The following is a 26,548-nucleotide window of genomic DNA, read 5'->3' as shown; positions in this document are numbered from 1 at the left end:
AGGCTGGAAGTCCAAGATCAAAGTGTCTGCAGGGTTGGTTTCTGCTGAGGTCTCTCTCCTTGGCTTGCAGATGGCCGCCCTCTTGCAGCCTCTTCACTCAGTCTTCCCTCTTTGCACACACCCCTGCTGTGTCCCTGTGTCCAAACCCCCTCCTTTTACTAGGACACCAGTCAGATTGGATTAGGGCCCACCCTCATGGTCTCATTTTCACCTAAATACCACTTTAAAGACCCTCTCTCCAAATACAATCACATTCTGAGGTACTGGGGGTGAAGGCTGCAATATGTGAACTTGGGGGGCAGAGTGCAGACCCGAAGAGGGGAGAGGGGAGTGGGTATGTGTCAGTGTCAGAGGAGGCCTCTCTAACCCAGGGACACTCTATCGGTCCCTCTAGGACTTCTCTCTACTTCACTGATTGTTCCTTTAACTGCTTCGAGCCCCAGTTTGCTCACCTGTAAAATCTGGTTAATAAAACCCATCTCTTGGTGTCCTTTGGGCAGCTAAAGTGTGGAAGGCACTCCGTGCACTCACTGTCTGGTTCATGGGGGACCCCCAGTAGATGTGTCCCCGTACCCTCTCCTGCCCCCCCGCCTGCCCTTGGTTCACAGAACGCCTTTTCCTTCTGTCCTCTTTCATCCTCTCTGCTCCTGAGTTCCACTCCTCGACATCAAAGTGCCGCAGTAACCAGGCCCCCAGAATGGACCAGGGATGGACAGTTCTTAGGTCGCTCTGCCTTCCTCACCGGGGTGATGGCATCCCCCGCCCATTCTTGTGGAGCAAGTGTTCTCGGAGATGGCTTCTCCCCTCTGATGAGCTATAGACACTGCTTTTACAAGAGCAAGGGGAAACGCTTGCGGAAAACGCGTGCAGGACTAGAAACCTAAAATCCCAGTTGCTGGCCAAAGTGTTGGGTGGCTGCCTGCCAAGGAGAGCTTCCCTTGCTCTGTCAGCACCCACGCCCCCCACTGGTTTCTGTCTTAGCCCTTCTCGACCCTACTTGCTGGTGTCCCTGCCCTATTAGAGGAGTTGCCACTGGAACCCTTGCACTGTATGTGGCCCACTGTAAGTACTTAATACATGCTTCAGAGACGGGTGAATATATTCGTACCGGAGCGTGAGCCAAGCAGACCTGCTTCAGCACCAGCACCGTCACTTAGCTCTGTGTGACCTTGAGTAGGTGACTTTATTTCTTTGGGGTCTGAGGTTTAACCACTGTGCCATGGTTCTGTCTGGTACTTGTGTAAATACGCAGGGGACTTGGAGTCAGACCCTCTGTCCTAATTCGGATTCTCCCCTGTGCCAGCTCTTGGACCTTGGGGGAGTCATGCATCGTTTCTGTGCATGTGTTTCCTTGTCTGTGGAACGGGGAAAATAAGAACTACCATGAGCGTTTTGGTGCTCAATAAAGTTTAGCTTTATTGTTTATTTGTTTTATTTACATACAGTTTCTCCAGCACAGTGCCAGGCTGTCTATAAATATATCTATTTTATCCATTTTTAACAAACCGATCTTCATGTGTTTTTTCTATCACTGTGAAGTTTGAAGTCACACTCAGTCTACACACCTAGGGCAGACCAATGTGACAGAGGCTGAAAAAGGATGGCTCTCTTCCCCTTTAAGACAAGTCTCAGGCTTTAGTTATCCTTAGGTTGAAATAGCCGAGCCCCCTGTCCCCTTCTGGCTTTCAGACAAGAATCTGAAGAATGTGATACTCCATTGAGGACCTAAGCAAAGATCAGGGGCTGGGGCAGGATTCAAGGCCCTTCGGGGGGACTTTAGCCGGCCGCCTTTGTGCTCCTGGACCTGGACATTCCAAACTGGTTGTGGTCGGGAGTGTGAACCACAGGCCTGTTAAATTCCTGCCTCCTCAGTGGGATCCACAGGGGACAGCTGGGAGGGGCGGGGAGGGAAACCTCCCCCTTCCCACATGCTCATCTTAGAGAAATCGGATTAAAGGAGTTTGCAGGTGAAACTTGCCTGATGGGAGGGGGCTTGCGTAGGCCGCTTGGGTGCTGGGTGGCAGGGAAGGTTGTGGGCCGTCCCCTTCCTGACCCATTGCTGACGGCCGGTCACCAGGTCTTCTTACCAGCCTTGCCGACTGCTCTGTGCCTTTGCTGCCTCTCTGCATGTTCAGAGCCTGCTGGGTAGGCGCAGACCCCGCGGTACAGGCAACAGCAGCTACTATTCACGCCCTGGAGCAAGTCACCGAAGCACCCTGGGCTTTGGTTTCCTCATCTGCAAAGCAGGACACTAACAGAACCTACCTCTGCGTTGTCATGTGCAGTAGTGAGGTCTCATGTGATAAGCACCCAGAACTAAGTGTCAGCATGGTCCTGTGCTGTGGGCTTTGTGATTCCTGTACAGATGAAGAAAGGGAGGTGCAGAACGGTTAAATTATGTTCCCAGGACTTTCCTGGTGGCGCAGTGGTTAAGACTCCACCTGCCAAAGCAGGGGACACGGTTTCGAGCCCTGGTCCGGGAAGATCACACATGCCGTGGAGCAACTAAGCTCGTACGCCACAACTACTGAGCCTGCATGCCACGACTACTGAAGCCCACGCGCCTAGACCCTGTGCCCTGCAACAAGAGAAGCCACCGCATGAGAAGCCCGCGCACCACAACGAAGAGTAGCCCCCGCTCGGCGCAACTAGAGAAAGCCCGCGTGCAGCAACGAAGACCCAACATAGCCAAAAATAAATTAAAAAAAAAAAAAATTATGTTCCCAGAATCCCTCAGCCAGTGAACGGAGACTCCAGTGCCCACATCCAGGTTGGCCGGATGTGTCCCATCCTGCGCTGATCCCACAGCCTCTGTGGGGTGTGTGTGCACACGTCTGTGTGTGCACGTCTGTGTGTTGGGGAGGGGAGGCTCTGCCCAGGGCAGGCTGCTGTGGCCGAATCTGGCCGCTCCCTAAGGCAGGGGCCACCACGGCTTCTCTCACGCAGCTTCAGCCTTGGCCCCTCTGGGACCAGCCTGTGGCCCGGGCAAAGGAATGATTCTCAGCGGGTGGTTAAGTAAGCAGCGGCCAGGTTTCTGGCGACAGATGTGGTGAGGTCATCCCTGCGGCCAGGCTCCCTGCTCAAGGACAGCTGGGCTGGCCAACCTTTCAAACACGGGTGCTACCACACTATGCTCTAGGAGCTGTCATTTAATTTTTGTGTAAAGTGTGAAATAAGTGGGTTTTATCTTCACCCCGCGTGTGGCTCGTATTTGGGTCATTTTCTCCCGGGAGGGCGAAGGCTCTGGGATGCTGCTTGTCCAGCCTGGCTTCTCTGGAGAGCTTGGCTCTGCCCGCCCTCCAGCCTGTGTGCCCAGGGCTGGCTCCGTGCTGGCTCAGTGGTGAACAGGCCCAAGGGATGGAAACGAAAGAGAGACAGTTTGCCGTCCAGTTTTGGATTTTTTGTTTCTGCCGTCCAGAGTGATCAGAGCAGCCCAGGGGACATGGCGTCCTGCCCTCACCATCCCAGGTCCTCTGCTTCCCATGCAAACTCTCACTATTGGGCCATCCCGACCGCAGCTCTGCTCTGTTGGACCCATTTTGTGAGATCCTGCTTAACCCTCTGGAGGATGATGAAGGAAGAAAACCCTCTTAAGTCAGTTCACGTTGCCTTGGTGGAGAAGGAGGCCACTCCAGTGCCCCTTTGCCTTTGAGCTGGTAACCAGGGGGCTCCTAAAAGTCCGTGGACTGTACTTGAGGGTCTCTGTGACACCCTAAGATGGTACACAAATAGTTCACAGCCTCCAGCCAATTCTCAAAGGGGTCTTTGATGGCTGGAAGTGTTAAAAACCACTGATCTAGAGAGATGGGGACTTTGGGTTTCCTGTTTATAGAGTGTGTGTGTGTGCGTGTGTATAAACAGATACGCAGAGGTATATCTGTTTATACACAGACAGAGACACACACACCCACACACCCACACACACAGGCTATTATCAGGCAGGAGGGTCTGCTCATTATAGGGTTAGGTGACATTGCCCCAAGGATATAAATGTGTGGAGAGCACCTTCCTGGGGCGGTGGGCTTTTCCTCTCCCATCTCATCTGTATTAAGCCTTTAATATAGCACTTCTGGGCATCTCTTCAGTGTGGGGCTAGGCCTGGAGCTTTGAGTGGTGATGTTTTGATAGTAGTGGATTTGATCTGTTACTCTGCATACAGAAGAAACTGGGCTCTTCTTTCTTTCTGTCCTTGTGATTTTCCACCTGGGCTCCAGGTCCTCAAAAGATGTTTCCTAAGCCCCCAGATCCAGACAGGTCACTTCACCTCCCTGAGCATCTGTCTCCCTCTTTTTTAAGGGGGACGGTGGGGAGCAGGGAATGGGGCGGGGGCCGTAGGATACCTGCCATGGCTTTACTGAGGGTGTCAGGATCAAATGATGGGAGCAGCGGGAGACGAACAGTCCAGCCCAGGTCAGGTGACTGGGGTGCTACAGCTGCCATCTTACCTGCCGGAGGTTTGACACCGCCCCCCGCCCCGCCCCCCACCCCCAGCCTTGCTTTGGCTTTGGACTTAACTTTTGCTTGTGAACTTCACTGTGTGATCTTGGGCAAGTCGCTGGCCTAGTCTGAGCCTCACATACCCAGTGAAGGCTGAGGTCAGATGGGTGTTTTTCAGGCTGTCAGTTGAGACTCACTGGTGGGTTGTGAGACTACCAGTGGCAACCAGTAGTTTTAGGAACTAAATAGACTCGAGTGGAAAATATCAGAGTGCATAGTGTGCACATATCATTTTGCGAAGCTTTTGTTTGACACATTTGCGTATTCGCGATAAAAAGCTTTTAAATTATTTTTTTTCTACTGCGACTTGAGAGTTTAAAAAAAATGTTGGCGCCCCCAGGATGAGATGCTTCTTGCGGGGGCTGGGTGGGGTGGGGTCTTTCAGCCCTGACTTGTGTGGATGAGATGCTTCTTGCGGGGGCTGGGTGGGGTGGGGTCTTTCAGCCCTGACTTGTGTGGTTCCTGCCGACAGGCCTGAGCCGAGCTGGGTCTCCTCCACCGCTGCAGCTGAGCCTGTAAATGGAGCTCCCTGCAGGATCAGACTCTTTAACTAAAGTTCTTCACAAAATTCTGGGAAGTGAGCTGCATTCCTGGGGTGGAATAAATCATGCTGAGTGAGGCTAGGCAGGATGTGACTTCAAAGCCCCCGAAGTGGGCTTTGTGAGCGCAGCATTTGTGACTGACTCATTATGAGCTAGCTCTGCAGCGACACAAACTCCTTGAGAGAAGAGGCAAGACTGTCCGGGAGGGGCACCGGCGGGCCCGGGGCGCCACCAAGCACCGCTCCTCCCTTAGCTCATTTTGGTCCCCACAATAGTCCTGTGAGTTGAGCCGTGCTCTGACCGCATTGCAGAGATGGGGCTGTCAGCGCTCTCCGCTGGGGGCTGCACAGCCCCACGCCCTCCTGTCCTCCAGCTGTCCCTGGGAGGGGTGGGGGCAGCTGGTAGTATCTCCAGTTGATGCATGGAGAAACCAAGGCCTAGGGGCCCAGTCAACCTGGCCCAGTTTGTTCTGTTAGTAAAGTGACGGGTCTGCAATCCCCCGGCCAGTCTTGGCTGTCTCCTGAGTCTGATTCTTTCTAAGACGCCTTCCATAAAGGTCATGAATAAGTTATCACCATTTGGAAGGTCTCTCTCCTCTCAGGGCCGACTTAAATGACTGCCTGATCAATTCAGGAAGATCGTTGTTGACCTCTGGCCAGTCGTGTGTCAGTTAGAAACAAAACAGAGATTAATGTACATCAGATTTAGCTGGAAGGGTGGTGAAGAAGAACCAGGGCGCTGATATGATCCTGAATGGCGACAGAGAAGGCTCAGCCCATTCTGGGCCTTTACTGCCTTGTCTACTAAAGAGAATCACTGAGGTTTGGAAAATAAGATGCGGGATTACTGGGCTTATCCTCAGGCACTTTAAGAATGGGTGGCAGAGAGTCGGTTGGGCTTGGTCCTTGGAGTTTGGACCTTTTGGGAGACTGGAACCTTCCCCGTTTCTAAAGTTCATTAGGGATTACTCAGCACCTACGCACGTCGTCCGTCATCAGGGACCCGGTGGTGACTGGGATCCGTCGTGGCCCTAGAGCTCTCAGCCCAGCAGAATGGGATCAGGATGGCTATTGGTGGTAGCGGCTACGATATTCAGGGATTTTGTTTGTTTTTTGTGTCATTTGAACATCACTCAGAATAACAAGCTGCCGAAGACCTGGCGGGTCCTGGACTGAGTGGTCTTCAAACTTGTCTTTCGTTTCTGACCTCAAGTTGGGCTTCTCAGCCGTCCCGATGTGGACTCAGGAAACCAGCACGCTGCACTTTCCCATTGAGGCTGCGGCCGTATAATTAAATCTTCTCAGTATGGTTATTTTTCTGTGTTGGGTTTCAGCAAACTGTGCTTGCATGCTTGGGGAAAGAAAAACCGTCCTATCAGCAGAACCAAAGGGAAGGAATAACTTGACTGCAGGAATCTGAAGGTTTGTGTCACCCCTGTGCGAGTGTGGGAAGCTCTTGAGGGTTCAGGAGATGCTATCTGCGGGAGGGCAGGGGGGTGTATCCGTGCACAGTTCCTGATGAGAAGTCAGCCAAGCTATTGTGTCAACCTTGTCAAACCTGGGGGTGCATCTGGGAGGATAATGTGCACCTCGCTCTTTGGGGGGGACCCCCCCACCACGTCTGAAACGACTTGCTTCTCTACAATTTCTCCTGGGCAGCCGAGTGGAAGCTCATTACCGAGTAGGTGAGGCACATGTGTGATCTCACTACACAGATATTGAACCAGTTAAAAGCAAAGTCAACGTCCAGTGCAGACAACTTACCCGCAGATCTACTGGCAGCTGCTCGCCCAGCTTCTTACCATTGCGTGAGAGCTGCATTGCTGGTGTGCCTGTCCTCTCCTTTGACACCAGACAGGAGGGGTTAGGAGGGAATGGTTATTCTGCTGGACAGCCAGGTTCCGGAAGGCACAGTGTGAGCTGTAAACCCAAGCATTCTGAATAGTCGAGTTCACGTCCACAGGCACCGACTGACTGAGGACCCTCTCTCTGAACCCTGGGCTCAGTCAGCACCTGAAGGAGTTCCAGGGACGATGGGGACAGGCAGAGAGGTTCTGGTGGTTCTGGTGTAAGGCAGACTGTGCTGGAGCTGGCCTGGGGAGAGGAGAGAGAAAGAGGAATAATATACCGGGTGTTAGGAAACGCTGCCTGGGTGAGTGGAGAATTGTGATGAAGCGAAGACTGTCCTCTGGGGAGTTGTGTGGTTTTTTTGTTTGTTTGTTTTATAAATTTCTTTCTTTCTTTATTTTTGGCTGTGTTGGGTCTTCGTTGCTGCGTGCAGGCTTTCTCTAGTTGCGGCGAGCAGGGCCTACACTTCGTTGTGGTGCGTGGGCTTCTCATTGCTGTGGCTTCTCTTGTTGCGGAGCACGGGCTCTAGGCGCGTGGGCTTCAGTAGTTGTGGCACGTGGGCTCAGTAGTTGTGGCTCACAGGCTCTAGAGCACAGGCTGAGTGGTTGTGGCCCACGGGCTTAGTTGCTCCGCAGCATGTGGGATCCTCCCGGACCAGGGATCAAACCCTTGTCCCCTGCACTGGCAGGCGGATTCTTAACCACTGCGCCACCAGAGAAGTCTGGGAGTCGTGTTTGAATGAGAGTGTCTGGCAGGGGACAGGAGAGATGGGGCTGGAAAGGTAGTTGGAGGCATTGGTTGCAGGAGCTGGTTGGGGTCTAAAGGCCATAGGGATCTTTCTCTTTAGGTGGGAAAGGTCGTCATTGTGAATGGTGGATTTCTTAAATAGCAGAGCTGTTTTCAAGCTCTGCTTCCTGCCCTGATTAGTTGCTTGATTCATTCATTAAAAATGTACCCTGTGGCCCTGAGGACAGGATGGTATCTTAGTGGAGGAGACTGAGTCGGGCGCTTTGGTCTCTGACACATGATGCAGGAGATCTGTGCCCGAGACACTTTGGTAACACTGGCCAGAGAGTTCCTGGGATGCTGGGTCACTTCTCACTTAGGAGAAAGTGACCGCAGTGGGCATGGACTGCCAGGGTTCTCCTTGCCTGGGTTCTCCCTGAGCTGGGCTGTTCGGAGTGGTAGCTCAGAGGGTGAAGTCTGCCTCCATTTGCCCCCCTCGTGTGGCATGTGATCTCTTTCTCCCCAGCCTTGTCAAGGAACTCTTTCTCCTCTCAGGTTGGAAGCCCCCTCCTGGCTGGTCCATGGTACTTTCCAACTGCTGACTTCTCTCGTTGCCCCCTTAAACTGAGGTCAGGGAGGGTGATCTCTTTAAAATACAAATCCAGTGATGTCACCCTCCCCCGCCTCCCCTTGTCCCTAGAATAAAGTCCACATTCCTCAACATGGCTGATAAGATACTGGGTGAGCAGCTGTGCACCCCCTCCTCCACCCCCAGTCTCCAGCTACTCCCTCCCATGCCCCCCTGCCCCCGCCCCCTAGTCCTCCCCCCTGCCCCTCCCCCTAGTCCTCACTAGGAGGAGGAAATCTGCATACTCAAGTCTGGTGTCACTTTTGATGGCCTGCGTTCCTTGGGTGCAGGCCCTGTATCTCGGCGTTCCCTGGGGAACTCAGGAGTCCTGGGAAGCCCCTCCAGCTGGCCTCTGAGGAGGGAAGGGCGAAGGGGATGGGATCTGGGGCTCTGGTGCTAAATTCCTCTCTGGCCTGTCTCTGGTCTGGTTTTCTTATCTGCTAAGCATCGATACAGGCTTGGGTTGGAATACCGCTAATGGAAACAAGTCCCAGCTTCTTCTGTAAGCAAACAACATTCCTGAGGTGGGGAGGGGAGGGGCCCATCCGCCATTCTCCCATTCCTCAGCAGCTTCTGGGCTCTGGGCAGCTGGGGGGCCCCTCCCCCCTTCATAGCCTGGGGACAGTGAGCACCTCGGGGTGGGGGGCTGCTGTGAGGTTGGCCCTGGGTGGCTGAGTGGCCGAACAGCCCCCGTGTTTATGCAGGAAGGCTTCTGTGTCCATTATCTTGTTTGAGCCTGACAGCAGCTGCCCAGCAAGGGTCACCCAGCTGGTCAGTGCCAAAGCCAGACTCAACCGCAGCTCCTCTGCCACAAGCCTCCTGCACACATCCCACCAGACCAGCATTTCCCAGGCCAGCATCAAGGAATATTTTTCCTGAAGGATACTCCTGGGCGCTAAGCCTGAGTGGGCAAAATGAAGTGGGTTTCCTTACTGCAGGCTTCTCAGAATCTTTTGTGTGCATCGCGGCTCGGCAGGAGGGCCATGGGATGCAGCATTTCCAACCTTCCTTGGCCAGAAAACCCTTTCCCCTCGTGCAAATCACTTAGGAGGCTAAGGTGGCTAAGAGTCACCGGATTGTACCACCTTGTTCTCTGTGGAGTAGCGTAACCTGGAGAAAGAGTCACCAAGCTTCTGGAGGGTTTCTTCGTAAGCCCCAGGTATCATTCCAGGAAGGATTAGGATTAATCAGGTCAGGAGGACAAGACAGAGGAGTTGGGAGGCAGTTCCTAGTAAATGTCGGATTCTTTGCTGGGAAGTTGAGTTACAACTCCTCCAATGGTCGACGGTCCATACTTTTGTCTCTTTCTAAAGCTAGGAAATTGAGGTGTTCCCAGCTTGAAGATCACGGGAATCATGAGCGGGGGATCAAACCCAGGGCCGTCCAACTCCAAATTCGTGCCCATTCCATTCCTTTCCATCATGGTGCATTACAAACATTTTATCTTGGGATCGGCAGAGCCGGTGCCCCACGAGGCAGTGGTTCCTCCAAGTCCTGTCTCTTTGTTCTGAATTGGTACCAGAGAACGTTCCTGTGGCACTTGCTCAGCTGATGCAGACCAAGGACAGGAGAGGCAGGAAGCGTGGCCCAGGGCTTTTCCTGGCTCCCAGTGAGGGCAGAGGCCACGCCACCCCAGCTGAGGTGCTTTCTGCTATGTCTGGTGGTAGATGGTAGGCACCTCCATCTTGGTTAATCAGGGGGCGCTAGGTGGTTCCAGAAAACTGAGATGGTTTACTCAACCTTACGCAGAGCTTCTTGGGGTCCAGTAAGTTACCTTTAGTACTATTTCTCTTTGTGGGTTGAAAGCCCCCATATGCTTTCTTTCCCTTTTTGTTCGGGGGATATAAAAATTAGTCCACAAATGGCTCGGGTTTTGTACCAAATAAGACAAATAAGGTGGCTGCGACCCTGGTGTGTGCTTTCAGCTCTGCTCTCCCTGTCACTTCGGCTCTCGTACTCTCTGGCCTCTCTGCATAGCTCTTCGAAAACCTTCCCCATTTCTCCTCCTGCCTTCCTCTTCGTCTTGTTCCTTATTCATTCATTCAGGAAACTTTAACTGAGCACCTGCTCCAAGTCAGGCATTGCACTAGACGTTTGAAGATGAATGAGAGCTGGTCCCTGTCCTCAGATGAAACTGCACATCATGACAATCCAGCTGCTGGATGACTGCAGTGGATACAGGACAGAGCCCAGAGGGGAGGGACGTGAGGGAAGTCTTTTCACAGCAATCAGAGGATGGAGCGTGGAGCTATTTGAGAGAGGGTTCCTGGTGCAGAGGACACCTCTTCTTCGAAGGCCCGGAGGCGTAAGCAGAGTGGGATGTGAAGGAATTGTTTATGAGGAGCTGGGGACGGCTTAGGCTGCACCACAAAGGGAGGGCAGGGGGAGAGGAAGGGCTAGGAGCACAGAGGAGATTCATGGGTAGGGTCACAAAGGGCCTACTCACCGTGCAAAGATGATTTTATTTTATTTTGGGGAAGTCGCAGAGCCCCTGAACTGTTTTGGATGGGCTAGGAATATCAGTAAAATAGAAAGTAGCATGCCTAGAAATGGAGCTGCTGAGTCATCCTGAATGCAGTGAGGAGGCTGGATTTGAAGGAGGTGGAAGATGCAGGGGAAGAAGAACCAGCAAGGAGCAGCTGTAACAGCCCAGAAAGGACTGGAGGCAGGCCTGGTATGGAAGGCGTGCTGGCCATGAGGTTGGTGGAGGGCTTGCTAATCCACCGGGGAGGAATTTACAGTGACTGCTTTGGGTGACCAGAAGGACAGTGTCTTAGCCAGAGATGGAGACCTAGAAGAGAGTGCAGGTTTGGGGACAGGAGGGTCGGGGGAGTTTAGGTGTGATGATGCTTGTGGGTCCACCAGGTGGAGACGTCCCTCTGGTAGGTGGGAAACGTTCACCTGGGTATCATACCTGGAACTAATCCTTTTTCAAAAAAATTTTTGGCCACGCCGCTCGGCTGGTAGGATCTTAGTTCCCCGATCAGGGATGGAACCCATGCCCTCGGCAATAAGAGTGCAGAGTCCTAACCACTGAACTGCCAGGGAATTCCCTCCCTGGGACTAATTCTGATTTGCCAAAACCATCCAGTAAATAGCATTTGATGGATTTCCCAGGATGATGGGGTGAGCTGGCCCAGCCATGGACACGCTCCCCCCTGCCCTGCTCCCAACGTGGCTGCTTTCTGTCTTCCATTAATCTGGGCCTCTTTTTGTTTTTTCTAAATTAATGAATTTATTTATTTTGGTCTTTGCTGCTGTGCGCGAGCTTTCTCTAGTTGTAGCAAGTGGGGGCTACTCTTTGTTGCAGTGCACGGGCCTCACATTGCGGTGGCTTCTCTTGTGGAGCACGGACTCTAGGTGTGCGGGCTTCAGTAGTTGCAGCACGTGGGCTCAGTAGTTGTGGCACGTGGGCTCAGTAGTTGTGGCACATGGGCTTAGTTGCTCCTCGGCATGTGGGATCTTCCCAGACCAGGGATCAAACCCATGTCCCCTGCATTGACAGGCGGATTCTTAACCACTGTGCCACCAGGGAAGCCCCTCACCGGGGCCTCTTGATGCTGGTGAACTTTGCATATGAATCACTGGCTGAGCTGCCGTGTTGGAGGCTCTGAGGGAGATTCATGTCCTGTCTGGGGAAGTACATCAACCTCCATTGCCTGATTTATTTTCTTTTAACTGGACATTTAGGAATCTTTAAAGTACAGTCAGGTAGTGGTCATAACCCTTAAAATACAGTGTATTACAAGGGACAGTCCTTCCTTGGTGACAGCACCATCCATGATGGTCATTGTTTGGGTCCAGGGAATGATTTTGCTCTGAGGACTTCTGTTTTAAGGAGAGTTGGCTTGTGCCCTTGAGAGTTGGGAGAGAATTTACTAAGGAGAGGTCTGGGTCCCTGATGCAACATTTGTTCATACTAATCCCTTAAATCAGTGGTTCTCAGCTGGGTGCAGTTTCCCCCCACTCCCCCCCACCTTTGGCAATGTCTGGAGACAATTTTGGTTGTCAAAACTGGGGACCAAGTGCCCCTGTCATCCAGTGGATAGAGGTCAGAGATGCTGCTAAACATCTTCCAATGCACAGGACAGGCCCCACAGCAAAGAATTATCTGGCCCCCAATGTTCATAGTGCTGAGGCTGAGAAACCCTGCCTTAACTGATCACATAATTTCACAGTTTATGAAAAACTATACCTTCTCCCTTGGCCTGGAATACTTTTTGACCATCTTTCTCCTCCCCCATCAGTATTCTACCCATCTTCCGGGACCCAGCTTAAATGTCATCTCCTCCATGAAACTCTCCCTTGAGTTTCCAAGTTTTCCATCGAATCACCCCTTCCTCTGTTCCTACAAGCAAGTTGCTTGTTCCTCTGTTTTGCTTCATGGAGTCTTGATCCATGGTTGGTGGAATCTGTGGATTTGAAGGGCCAGCAGTACTTCTTCTTCATCCATACAGCCAACCTATCTGTTGGGCGCCCACCATATTTGGTGCTGGGTGCAGCTGTGAAAGGGAGAGGAAACCAAGGAGCTTGCTTTTTGTCCACTCTATATAAATTGGCACTGTCACTAGTGGTATGTGTCTATCCTGTCATCTCACTACATTACAAGCTCCTTGGGTCCTTTGCATCTTTGTCACAGTATTTTTGCACGTAGAGCCTCAGTATGTATTAGTTGATTGAATAAGTAAATCTTATGGGTTTGAAATTTTCTATATTATTTCAGCAGCTGCTTTCATAGGCTCTTTTTTTTAATTTAAAATTTTTATTTTTATTTTATTTATTTTTTGGCTGTGTTGGGTCTTCGTTGCTGCACGCGGATGCAGGATGATGGGGTGAGCTGGCCCAGCCATGGATGCTCTCCCCCCTGCCCTGCCCTCAACGTGGCTGCTTTCTGTCTTCCATTAATCACCTGGGCCTCTTTTTGTTTTTTTAAATTAATTAATTAATTTATTTTGGTCTTTGCTGCTGTTTGCGGGCTTTCTGTAGTTGTAGCAAGCGGGGGTTACTCTTTGTTGCGGTGCGCAAGCTTCTCATTGTGGTGGCTTCTCTTTGTTGCCGAGCATGGGCTCTAGGCACGTGGGCTTCAATAGTTATGGCACACGGGCTCCATAGTTGTGGCTTGCAGTCTCTAGAGCGCAGGCTCAGTAGTTGCGGCGCACGGGCTTAGTTGCTCCGCGGCATGTGGGATCTTCCCAGACCAGGGATCGAACCTGTGTCCCCTGCATTGGCAGGCAGATTCTTATCTACTGCGCCACCAGGGAAGCCCAGCTCTTTTTGTTTTTAACTTTTTATTTTATATTGGAGTATAGTTGATTAACAATGTTGTGTTAGCTTCAGGTGTACAGCAAAGTGATTCAGTTATACATATACATGTATCTATTCTTTTTCAAATTATTTTCCTTAACAGTGGAACTCAGGCACCTTGATAGTTTCATTTCACTCGAAAGCAATGGCTATAAGGAGAAAGAGAAGGGGCCTATTTACCTGTGCTCTCTGGGATGGGGGTGGGGATTAAAAAAAAAAATTAAAGGGGCCTGCTTGTGTACATCAGTGACTAAGCTGGAACAGGGCTCTGGTGTCTGGGTTGAGGCTGCCTGGGTCTCTGAACTGGAACCTCGGCTCAGAGAACTTGAATGTCTCCCCCAAGGTCACGGCCCTCACCTTACTTTTAGCTCCGCCGACTTAAGGTGGAAATGTGAAGAGTCCCTTGTACAAACCAGCACAAGGGGATGGGGTTTGCAGCCTCGAGCTGGCATAATTAGAGCTGGCATAATTAATGTCCGTTTCACTGGTTTGCTTCCCCAGCGAGGTTCTAAGGTTGTGTTCTCCCCACGGCCGCGGAGAGCTCGCGGGAAGGCAGTCTAAGTGGAAACTGAGCAGGGCCTTGCAGCCAAGTGGCTCTGAGTTTGAACCTGGCTTTTGTGACTTGTCTGAGCCTCATTTCCCCCACCTGTCATATGAATATGATGACATACCCCTTATGAAATGATTGTGAGGACTGAGTGAGAAAATGGAGAGCTTAGTAGCAGGCTCTCAGTACTTTAAGATGAGTTAAGATGGTAGCTTTCAGATGAGTTGTGATGACTTTGAAAGCTCCAAGCCTAGAACTTGGCCCGAGGAAGGCTACATAAATCCTACCATCTAGGAATGGAAAAGCTCACAGTGTCTGGACCACTGATTTGTCCTAGTACAATAAATTATGTCTTTAAGGGGCTGGCAGATTCTTTTCCAAACAAGCACACAAGCAAGTACAAAGAGAACCAACCGAAGGGAGGGAGGGAAGGAAGGAGGGAGGGAGAGGGAGAGGATTCCTTGGGAAAACAGGAAGGAGTCAAAGATCCAAATGGATCTTTGGGGGGGAAGGGGAGAAGGCAAATAATCGAGGAATGACATTTTGTGTTAAAAGCAGAGGTTTTTGGTCAACCTATTTACTTTCAGTTTCATCATTTCCTGAGAATCCTAATTTAGCCTCTGGTTGTGTCCTCTCGATTATGGCCTAAAAAGGCAACTACTTGGGTTTCTTGGAGTTGGGCTGGCACCCGCAGGAAGCCGGCATGGAAAGGGCTGGCTTTAGCCTGATCTGATCTCCAATGGGCCAGAGCCGCCTCCTTTCTCCTTAACCCCTTGCTGGCCTGCTGAGTCCCGCAACTTCCCAGGACTTCTGAGGTTCCCTCATCTGAGCCACGAGCTCTTTCCTGCAGACAGTTTTCTTAGTGCTGGTGTGGTTGCTGCCAGGTGGGTAGCCTGCCCAAGTGGCCGTGCACGCCAGTGTACCCTTGGGGGCCATAAGAACACCCGGACGGATGTTCCTTTGCTCCCATAACTCCACTTGAGAACTTATCTCAAGGTGGTCCATTAGATAAGAGGAAAACAACTAGTAAGCGGTATTTTTTTTTTAAAATCACTTTGGAATATCATGCAGCCATTAAAAGTGATTACTAACCAGGCTTTGGGGTCAGGGGTCCTGGGTTCGAGTCCTTATCCCCCCCCAGCTGTCAACAACAGGTTACTTTCCTCTGAGAGCCTCTGCATTGTCTCCTGTAACAATGAAGCATTTGGATAAAAACCATCAACAAGCAGACTATGGCCCTGTGGGGAAAGTGGTCAGAGTGAGGAGGGAAAATACAAAATGTGAAACTCCCTGCCTGAGATAGTTAAAAATCAAGTGTTTCTATGAGCCAGAACTAGAAGGGACCATTAAAAAAAAAAAAGAGAGGGCTTCCCTGGTGGCGCAGTGGTTGAGAATCTGCCTGCCAATGCAGGGGACACGGGTTCGAGCCCTGGTCTGGGAAGATCCCACATGCCGCGGAGCAACTAGGCCCGTGAGCCACAACTACTGAGCCTGCGCGTCTGGAGCCTGTGCTCCGCAACAAGAGAGGCCGCGACAGTGAGAGGCCCACGCACCGCGATGAAGAGTGGCCCCCGCTTGCCGCAACTAGAGAAAGCCCTTGCACAGAAACGAAGACCCAACACAGCCAAAAATAAAAAAAAAGAAAAAAAAAAAAAAAAGAAAACTAATTTTTGTGGGGAGAGTGTCAGGAATTTGGTGGGGGGGTCTTTTTCTTTCATCTTGTAAACTGTCCTATTACACGCAGTTTTAAAAAAATTTCAGAGGCCGTTTAGCATGGTCCCAAGACAGGGCGGGGAGAAGTGGCGTGTGCCGGCTGCCGCAATCAGGCAGTCGCCTCCCTGGTGTCCTTTCTATAAAGCCCCTTCCTTCATTGCTCACAGCTCTGGACCGTGGCGGCTTGCTTCACCTGCATCCTGTCACCTGACAGGTGAGCGTTAATCTGTCTGCTGGCTTCCCTGCCAGGCACACAAGAGTCAGCAGCCACTGGGGCCCAGGAGCCTCTACCTGACACAGGTGGAAACAGGGGCTCAGCTGCAGCCCTGTGGCCCCCAAATCCTTGAATGTGGATGTTCCTGTCCAGGCCTGGTGAGAAGGCTCTTGGATAGAAACTCCATTGTTATCGTGACCTCTGCAGCTCTCCCCACCGGTCTAGCCCCGTGTATTGATCTGGGCACTGCCGCTAACCCACATCATTCCAGCAGAGTCGCTGAAACCAAATGGCTCTGTCCTTGGCCTGGCCAAGCAGCCGTGTTTCATGAAAAGTCCTGCTCAGAGAGAGAGGTGCTGAGGCCAGTGGGGACTGCTCAAGCCCACTGTCTAGGGGTGGCTTGGCCTCGCTGGAGGCAGGGGGCTGCAGCCCGATCCAGCTCTGAGGGGGTGGGGTGTACCCCTCCCTCTTACAGGAAGTATGGCTTGGCCTGCAAATCTCAGATAGCTATCAGAGGTAGACAGTGCTGGCCTCTACCTGCCCCCTGCCCTCCCACTGAGGCCTGAAGGTAGGGTAGAACCACGAGCTGAAGGTGGGGGGTTGGGTGGAGGCGTCCCCTGCTGCCTGCTGCAATGTTCATGGCCTCCAGTGCAGGCTCACTGATGAAAGGGCCTGGCAGTTTACCCAGATTCCCAGGGTAGGCCAAAGGCCAAACGCCCAGGGCCTGCAACCTTGAGGCAGCCCGCATACTCTTTGCTCTAGGTTCCCCCAGGGTTGGAGTTGCTGGGGTGAACTGGAGTTTGATGAGGGCCAGAAGTCATTCTGCCATCACTGAGGGATCACTCACTGTTGACAGTCTCAGGCCGAGGGAGTAAGAATGTTGAATTTCACCCCGCTCTGCTTTTTGACAGGCCACATGGTCCATACCAGGAAGGCTCATTCTCAGCCTCCCTGGCTGCCTGATAATGCCCAGTAAATATCTGCTGAATGTTGTGGGATGCATTCTCCTGTACTCCCCGTGTTCCACTCAACTTACTGACAGTTTCAGCCCAGCCCCAATGTTGGCCTGACTTCTTTTGCAAGACCCCAGGCACAAATGTGCTGGGAAGAGGCCAGGCCTGGGGACCAGGCAGATCTGGGTTAGCCCATAACTGGGCTGGGCAACTCTGGGCAAATGACTTGCCCTCTCTGGACTGTTTCCTCATTTGTAAACTGGGGAAAATAAGAGCTTTTTTTTCCCAGGGTGACTGATGGTTAGTTAGGTGAGGTTGGGAATAAACCAAACTTGATGTTGGTAGGTAGGTGCGTAATGATTGGCCCCTTCCCCCCTTCTCTTGGAGTGATCTTGTAAAGGGTGCCTTCACTGGACTGGGTCGGTGGAACTCCTAACGAGCAGTGGACTTGGGGTTTTGGGCGACAGGGTTGACGTGAATCCCTTTCTGCATATTGATGGGAGATTGTCCTCTCCTTTCCGGGTTTGAAGTCTGAGGAAAGGCTGAGAACCAGCAGCCAGGGAGGCCCTGTGCGCAGTGATTGTTGCGAGTTCTCGCGCATGGTGGTGACGTGATTGGGGAGATTGGTTTGGGGACCCTGGGTGCTAGGACTTTGCAGAGGACGACTGGCCCATGGTCAGATGGATGGCAGAGAGGTAGAAGACAACTGGTATTTACTCTGGCAGAGAGAAGCCTTTGATTTGTTTGAATGGACTGGCCATTGTGGAGGTGAGGACAGCTGGATTTGGGCCTGTCTAGCCTCCAGACCCACACAGAAGATGAGGCTGGCCAGGTGGTCTGCAGCCATCCCACTCCTGCCTTGTTTGCTGCTGCCTAACTCTGGGCCCTGCCTGCTTCTTCTGGGGGTGGTCCTTGCAGGTGGATGGTGCCCCTTGGTCCCCCAAGAGGGGCTGCCAGGGTTTGCTTGTGCTGCGAATGTAAACAAAGCCACTGGCTGAGCTTGCTGGGGAGGCTGCCAGGCTCTGCTCCTTGGATTTGCCTTCCCTTGTGGTGGGTGGGAGCTAGCAGATTTCCTGGAAAACAGCCTCTCCTGGAGTGAGTCCAGGGGAGCCCCTCAGCCTTGATCTGGAAACCATTTAATGAGCCCAGATAAGAAGGCCCGGGCAGCCCAGACTTTTGCTTTTGTTCTCTGCCTCCCAAGCCTTCAGCCTGCTTGGCATCCAAGTTCCTGTTGGGATCAGGAAGCATGAAAGACTGTGAGACTCTGGGTTTGGATCTGGGGTCCTCCCGGCTTCCTGGGCCTGGGGAGGGAGCCTTGATCTCACAAGCGAAAAGCTTCCCTGTGTCATGAGCTAGTCAGTGAGCTTCTGGGTTGTTCCTCTGGTGGCTGTGGGCTGGCTCTGTCCTAGACCAGGGTTTCTTTTTCTTTTATTTATTTAATTTAATTTAATTTTTATTTTTTATTTATTTTTGGCTGCGTTGGGTCTTCGCTGCTGCGCGCAGGCTTCCTCTAGTTGCAGCGAGCAGGGGCTACTCTTTGTTGTGGCGTGCAGGCTTCTCATTGCGGTGGCTTCTCTTGCTGTGGAACACGGGCTCTAGGCACGTGGGCTTCAGTAGTTGTGGCACGTGGGCTTCAGTAGTCATGGCTCGCGGGCTTTAGAGCACAGGCTCAGTAGTTGTGGCGCACGAGCTTAGTTGCTCTGCGGCATGTGGGATCTTCCCAGACCAGGGCTCGAACCCGTGTCCCCCGCATTGGCAGGTGGGTTCTTAACCACTGCGCCACCAGGGAAGTCCCTAGACCAGGGTTTCTTAGTCCTGCTTTTGGTTCACTCAAAGCAGCTGTCCTCCCAGCTGATCCCAGCCTGAGCCCCTGAGCAGGAATAAGTACTGTGGTTAGACTATGGGAGACCACAGAGACCAGGAGTCCTTCCTAGGTAACTCTGGACTAAGCCCCTTACCTCCAGAGAGCTTCTGTTTCCTCATCTGTAAAATGGGATGATAACACGTACTTTACCCACTTTACAGAGTTGTTAGGAGGAGGATCTTCTGAGATAGTGAAGTGTGTGTGATAGTATTTCATAAACTATAAAACCACTCAGATATGAGGGATTATTATTTTATCATCTTTGTTTTGCAAATCAGCTTCAAAAAAGGCAAACACACGTGGACTTATGTTCTCCTGGCCCATAAATTATGAGTGTTGCCTTTTTACATTAGTGCCTCAGAAGGGAAGCACTCATTACTCTCCATGATGTGTCCTGGAGCCTGACTTCTTTTCTTCTCGCCTTATTTCTTGGGGCGATGGAATTAAAATCTGTTGGCAACATATTGGTGTTGTGTTTTCTTCTCTTGGTTGACTCTGTGAAATAAGAAAAAGTTTTTTAAACTGGAGACTTCCACTCTGTGCACTTGTCGTCAGTTGCCTTTTTTGGGTTAACTAGAAGTGTGTTCTTGTTGGAAGTCCTCTTAAACTGTGTGGTCACTTTCCTGCCTTAGCAGGTGTAGCTTAGTGTGACTCTAATTACATCTTTCTGAGATTCTTATTATGCATATCATTTGGCACAATCGTTGTTTATAGATTTGTTTGATTGTGCATTGATCCTGGGATACATCTTACCATTAATTCCTTACAGAATCTCTGATATCAACTTGTTTTTTCAGTGATGTACATCTTTCTCCCGAAGGTAGAGGGCGAGAAAATTTTGACAAATTGTACAATCTGTTTATATGTAATTTTACTTATTATAATGCTGTACAGTTTGCAAACATACGACATGAGTGATCTCTATGTGGCTGGTATAGTTGTAGCTAACATTGTATCCTTTTTTCCTCCCTCAGGTCCTGGCTGTAAGTCACCATGGCGCAGCAAGCTGCCGATAAGTATCTCTATGTGGATAAAAACTTCATCAATAACCCGCTGGCCCAGGCCGACTGGGCCGCCAAGAAGCTGGTATGGGTGCCTTCCGACAAGAGTGGCTTTGAGCCCGCCAGCCTCAAGGAAGAGATGGGCGAGGAGGCCATCGTGGAGCTGGTGGAGAACGGGAAGAAGGTGAAGGTGAACAAGGATGATATCCAGAAGATGAACCCACCCAAGTTCTCCAAGGTGGAGGACATGGCGGAGCTCACGTGCCTCAACGAAGCCTCTGTGCTGCACAACCTCAAGGAGCGCTACTACTCAGGGCTCATCTATGTAAGTGGGCGGGGCTCTGCACGGGTGGGAGGTTCCAGGGCTCATCTACATAAAGTGGGCTGCTCTGCACGGGAGGGAGGCTCCCGGGGCTTATTTACATAAGTGAGTGGGGCTGTAGGCGGGAGGGAGGACCTACGGAGAAGGAGATACACTGACTGGTGTTAAGTGGAAAAGTCCTCCTTTATAGAGCAGCTTCACCCAGGCTTCTAATATGGCAGGTGGGAAGGATTGAGGCCCAGAGAGGGCAAGGGACTTATGCAGAGTCACACAGCCAGGTGCTGGCAGGCCTGAGACTGGAACTCAGGTTTCAGTATCTCTGTCTTTCTTGATGAAAATATTGTATGGACCAAATTAAAAGTCCCGGTCCCTCGGGGTATTAACCACTTAAATTCAGAATTAGTGACCTGCAGAAAAATAAACAACCTTAAAGGAAGCATTGCTTGTCTGTGGAGGGGAGAGGGGAGCTAAGTGCCGTTGTCTGGGAGTGGGACTCTCCCCTTGGCATCCTCAACTGCTTATGTTAGAACCACTCTGCTGGCTCTAAGAAATGGGTCCTGCTCAGTAAAGCAGAGTGATTCAGGTCATGGGAACTGGAGCCTCCAGGATCTGGTTCCGGTCTTGGCCCTTCCTGACCATTTGCCATGGCTACGTGGGGCCTCACTTCCTCATCTATGAGGAGTCGTGAAAGCATTGTAAAGCACCAGCCAGCCCTGGGCTTGCGCAGAGCCTGGGCTCTGTAGCTGCTGCCGTTTGTCGTAGGTGAAGGTAATTCTGACCCTCTGCTCGGCCTTTTATGGGTGTCGCTGTTCAGTTTGGGTCCTGTTACAGCATTGCTGAGTGTGAAATAAGTCGGTGGCCTGCACTTGCCTATCAGCTGGCTGCAAACGGAAATATTAGTTATGAAAGTGCATTCGATGTTAGTTGCTTCATCTCTCAGAGTGTGGGTTTTACTCTAGGCAGGCGTGGACCTGCGCCTACAACTCGTGGGCAGGACCTGAGCCTTTTCTCCAGAACTCTTCAGCTGGAGGCGTTAGGCCTTAACTCCCGTTTCTGCTTCTTTGCTGGCATCTCCCGTGCGCAGATCCTCCTGCCTCGGTCCAGCCTCGTCCTTGGCATCCTCACCAGAAGGAAGTCGATTGTCTGTGCAGTTGCCCTAATGGAGACCCCAGCAGGTGCAGAGCTGTGGGGAGATCAGAGCCGCTCGGTGGGGCTGCCTGGGCAGGGGGCGCTGCCTCATTCACAGGCCCCCTCTCTGCACACGCTGTTCCAAATTGCAACCCCGGGAGCCTTTGTGCTGTGTGTCTGCCTGGCGTTGTGGGCAGCGTGGCTGATTCTGCGCCGCAGCTGCTCGGTCTGTTTCTTCGGTGGGGGGAGGCCCGGGGGCAGGGGGCAGTCGGGCACAAAGAGCTTCTGTGGCCCGTGAATGGAGCAGCTCCCTGGTGTGGCCGTGTGGGAGCAGAGCCACTTGTTCAGTGTCTGCGCCTCCACGGGCCTCCAGCAGGACGGGCTCCCAGTACAGCCCCTTCCTCCCACCTGAGCTGCAGTGCTCATTCCTCGGGGCTTAGTTTCATCATCCACTGATTTGGTGGGATTAGCCCAGCGAACTTTGAGGTCCTCTTGAACCCCCCATGGGACCATCTGCCCACCCAGCTGTCAGAAAGGCTTGTCCTAGTAAAACCCAGGCCCCTTCTGCTGTCACCACCAGCTGTTTCCAAACATCTGGCCCCGTGGCACGCCCTAAACGTGTGGCCACGTTGTCCTTCGCTTTCATCGGGCTGGATTTCCTAGAGTGTGGGTTTTCTCAAACCCCGGGAACAAAGCTCACTTGTTTCTGAGCTCCTCGGATGACCTCGCTGCTCCCTGGCCTGCTATCTCAGCCCCACCCGACAGTCATGGAGGGAAAGCCAGAGGTTTCCTGCCGTGCTCCCGTCTTCTCGTAATACCCAAGCTGCAGGTTGCCAACACCTCGTGCAGACTTCTTTGCTTCAGAGCTTTCCTGGTACCTCCTGAAGGGAGTAGTTGGAGGGAGAACAATTGACTGATTAACCCAGGAAGAAGGAAATTCAGGGCCCTGCATCCCCTCCTCCAAGCAGAAGAGGCAGTCAAGCACACTTGTTCATTTCCAAGCTCGGCTGCTCTTTTGCACGGGGGCCGGTGCGTGGTTGGTGGGTCCTTCCGGAGTTCTGCTTTCAGCCTAACTTCTGCTTGGAAAGTCCAAGACCTGTAGCCCTTGGCCAGTGCTGGGAAGGGCCTGTGTTCTCCCGACTGGTTCCTGTGTGGACCCTGTCTCTGGATTCAGCCACAAGATCCACCCTCAGTTTTGGCGAGACTGGAGTGGGCAGGGTGGAAGGAACTGGATTGACACATACCCAGCCCTCAGATGTTGGCTGCTTTTGGGTCGAGGGGCAACACTGTGGACAGTGAGGGTTGAGGCCACTTGTAGCAAGGGAAACAAAAAGATGTGAGGAGTTCGGAGAACCAGCTTCCATGACCAAGGAGGTCTGCAATGGGGGGATTGTGGGACCTAGGTCTGCTCCCAGCTCTGCCAGGAACTGCCTCATGGCCTTCAGCCATCACTCAGCAGTCGGGGCTGCAGGTGTGAGTCATGGCTTATGGGCCTTGCTTCGCCTGGCTTCTTCTGGGCCTGTGGACTGTTTTCCTAGGGAGAAGGTGCTTGGGTTGCTCCAGCTGCCTAAAGAAAGCTGTCCCCCCACGGTGAGCACCCGTCACCTGGGTGGTCTCAGGGGGTCTCGCCCAGCTATTAGGAGTCTGTCTTTTTTTTCTTGTCGGGGAGAAGGATGTTGGAAGAAAAAAATAGCAGGAAAATTATTAGGAAAAGAGGACACTGAAGAAAGGCAGATCTGCCTAGACCGTTGCCACCGGAAACTGCTCTCCTGACCTACTCTGAGCCTCTCTCCATGGCTGTGCTGGGTGCTGTGATCCTCATAACCATTCAGTGAGGATCAACTAGTCTGCCTGTGCCCATTTTACAGATTGAGAAATGGAGGGAGAAGGAGGTTAAGAAACTTGCCCTTGCTGAGATTTGACTCTGGGCTCTGATTTTAACCTGGTCATCTCAGACTTGGGGTATTGGGTGTATTCTCGGGAGCCTCACATGGAGTGTCGACGAATTGGGTTCCCCTTCAAGAGGAGACCTGAGTCTTGGAGAATGCTCACAGGGGACATGAAAGTGGTCTTTAAGTTTTTTGTGTTTTTTTTTTTAATTAATTTATTTTTATTTTTTTATTTTTGGCTGCGTTGGGTCTTTGTTGCCGCACACGGGCTTTCTCTGGTTGCGGCGAGCGGGGGCTACTCTTCGTTGCAGTGTGCAGGCTTCTCATTGCAGTGGCTTCTCTTGTTGCAGAGCACGGGCTCTAGGCGCGCGGGCTTCAGTAGTTGCGGCTCGCGGGCTCTAGAGCACAGGCTCAGTAGTTGTGGCGCACAGGCTTAGTTGCTCCGCAGCATGTGGGATCTTCCCGGACCAGGGCTTGAACCCGTGTCCCCTGCGCTGGCAGGCGGATTCTTAACCACTGCGCCACCAGGGAAGCCCTGGTCTTTAAGTTTTTTAGAGATTTTCATGTGAGTGTCTCTGGAAGATTCCAGGGAGAGAGGTATCTGTCAGTGATCTGTTATCCTACAAAGGATCCTAGATGGTTGAGGAGCGCCATGAGTCTCCCAATGCTGGGAAAGTTTAGGCTTGAATATCTCAGAGGGTCCTTCAGGGTAGAATAATTTGTATTTCCACACAGTTTGCTTGCTGCAGCCGAATCCTTTTCCCTTTGTGCATCTCTCACGATGCCAAACACATCTTTATCGTCCTTGGATCTGAGTTTCGTAACTGGACTCCTACTGTCCACGAAGCTTGCCCCGGATCTCGCCCGATGCACACGCTTGTCGACATGCACAGCTGGCAGCAGTCTTGCAGTCGAGGGAGGCTCCCCTCAACTGAAAGAGCAGAGATGGTGCTGGTGCCCCAACGCCTCGGCAGGTCTGCCGGAGTGGGGCGCAGAGAACCAGGGGCTCCGGCGGTGGCTTTCACATCAGGCTGACTCGGGGTCCTTAGAAGCAGCAGGCATTTTGCCACAAAGTGTGCACGACATTGAGAATCAGACTTCCTAACCCATTCCTGTTTGCCACTCTTTTCTTTTAGACCTACTCAGGCCTGTTCTGTGTGGTCATCAACCCTTATAAGAACCTGCCCATCTACTCCGAAGAGATCGTGGAAATGTATAAGGGCAAGAAGAGGCATGAGATGCCTCCCCACATCTACGCCATCACAGACACCGCCTACAGGAGTATGATGCAAGGTGAGTGCCGTGGCCTTCCCAGGGGCTGAGTCTTTACCTTTAGCCTTGTTGGCACCTTTGCAGGTGCTCCTTCACGGTGATCTTGTGGCTAGATTGGTGTTGATGGCACTGGTGAGGGGGCCGTGCATTGCAGAGGTCTGTAAGCCATTGCGTGAGAGCCAAGACCAGTGGCTATCAAAGAAGATGTTTGTATGTTGATAGAATGTTCAAGAAGCTTTAAAAAATGCATTTCCTAATTATTTTCCCAATTTCTCATTCTTGTCAGGAGCTCCTTTGCCAGTCCTCTGACTTCCAGGCCCCCTCTTCTACCAGTTACTTCCTTTCCTTCATTATTTTCACCTCTTCTTCTCTTCTACACAGTTTGGAAACATGCTTGAGTTTTCACATCTTTTAAAAAAAAACACACAAAGTCTCTCCTGGATTCTGTGCCCTACTGTAGGTTGTCTCTGATCTCTCTCCCCCGTCATAGTGGAGCTTTTTAGAGGAGGTATCCGTGCTTACTACCTCTGTTCAACACTTCTCAGCCACACTCCTTGCCCTGCACGTCGTGCCCCCAACCCCTCTGCCCCCCATTCTGTCTGACAAAGGCCACCCTCCCTTCTGTGGAGCGCTGAGCTCTTATCTTACTTAACCTCTCCCAGGATTGGACAGTCTTACCCACTTCCTTTTTTTTTTTTTTTTTAATTTTTATTTATTATTTATTTATTACGTTTATTTTTGGCTGTGTTGGGTCTTCGTTTCTGTGTGAGGGCTTTCTCCAGTTGCGGCGAGTGGGGGCCACTCTTCATCGCGGTGCGCGGGCCTCTCACTATCGCGGTCTCTCTTGTTGCGGAGCAGAGGCTCCAGACGCTCAGGCTCAGTAGTTGTGGCTCACGGGCCCAGTTGCTCCGCGGCATGTGGGATCTTCCCAGACCAGGGCTCGAACCCGTGTCCCCTGCATTGGCAGGCAGATTCTCAACCACTGCGCCACCAGGGAAGCCCTTACCCACTTCCTTTTGAAAGCCCTTCCTTCCTGTGACTCTCTGGTTCCCCTAATCTCTGCCTTGCCCATCTGCATGCTTCTCCCCCATTACACCTGGTGCTCCTCAAGGTCTCGTCCTCTGGACGATGGCCCATCCACTCGAGTGGTTTCGCCATCACTTTCCAGCTGAGGACCGGCTCTGTTAGCTGTATGCTGCCAGCCACTTGCTCCCGGCTGCCATTTCTCCATCCACCCAGTCACCCAAGCCTGGAACCTGGCTCATCTTATACTGTCCCCTTTCTCTCTCACCCCTTTTTCCAAGCCAGTCAGCGCTCTCTATAGATTTTATCTCTTTTAACATTTCTGACCTCCTTCCCCCTCTTGTCTCTGTGGCCCTGGCCTTAGTTCAGGCCTCTACAATTTTTTGTCTGTACTATTGCTGTGACCTTTGCTCTTAATAGATCCCTCTCTCTGTGCTTCTATCAGAGAGTCGTCTTTCTGCAATGCAAATCTGATCAAACCCCTGATTTGAACTCTTGAAAAGTCTCCTCAATTGCCCCAAAGATAACCCTTAAACCCTCCAGCAGCATACGGTGCCCTTTGTAATTGGCCTGCTGCCTGCCTCTCCAACTTCCTGGCTACATGGAACTCCTTACATTTCTCCAGTAGGCCTCTCTGCTTGAAACCGCCATGTCTGTTCCATCTGCCCTGCAATAACTGGCAAGTCTCTAGTCTTTCGTTAAAGACACGACTGAAGCATTACTGCCAGCCAGGGAGGATGTCTGGGCTAGCCCTAGTAATACTTTGACTTAGGTGTGGACTGGGCCCATGCTGCCTTTATATTCTCAGAGCTTAGTCAACTACCTAGCACAGGGCTACGTTCTCATATCTTGTATTGATAGTGGTTTTTCATGTCCTATTACATGGGCATCCTTTTTTTTTTTTTCTTTAAACTTTGTAGTCAATCTAGGCTGTGGTGGTAATGAGTCTTATTGTATTAACAACTTTGTCCCTGGTTTAGTGGTTTAAAATGGCAACATGTGGGTCTGTCTTGTACCATCCACATAGTGCTGTGGAAGGTGTTTCATTGCCAAGCTTGGTGCGAATTATGTAGGTTGT

General features: G+C 51.8%; 1 protein-coding gene across 1 annotated transcript in view; it reads left to right on the top strand.

The window, feature by feature from the left end:
* Positions 1-26,548, top strand: part of MYH9 (myosin heavy chain 9) — a 91,429-nt gene that overhangs the window by 11,722 nt on the left and 53,159 nt on the right. The window contains exons 2-3 of the mRNA XM_068562103.1: positions 19,810-20,161; positions 24,312-24,468. Coding sequence (XP_068418204.1) covers positions 19,829-20,161; positions 24,312-24,468 — 490 coding nt within the window. The 5' untranslated portion in view covers positions 19,810-19,828. The remainder of the gene's footprint in view (positions 1-19,809; positions 20,162-24,311; positions 24,469-26,548) is intronic.

Source organism: Eschrichtius robustus, chromosome 13 (assembly GCF_028021215.1).
Source record: "Eschrichtius robustus isolate mEscRob2 chromosome 13, mEscRob2.pri, whole genome shotgun sequence".
Lineage (NCBI taxonomy): Eukaryota > Metazoa > Chordata > Mammalia > Artiodactyla > Eschrichtiidae > Eschrichtius > Eschrichtius robustus.
This window is presented reverse-complemented; position numbering and strand designations above follow the sequence as displayed.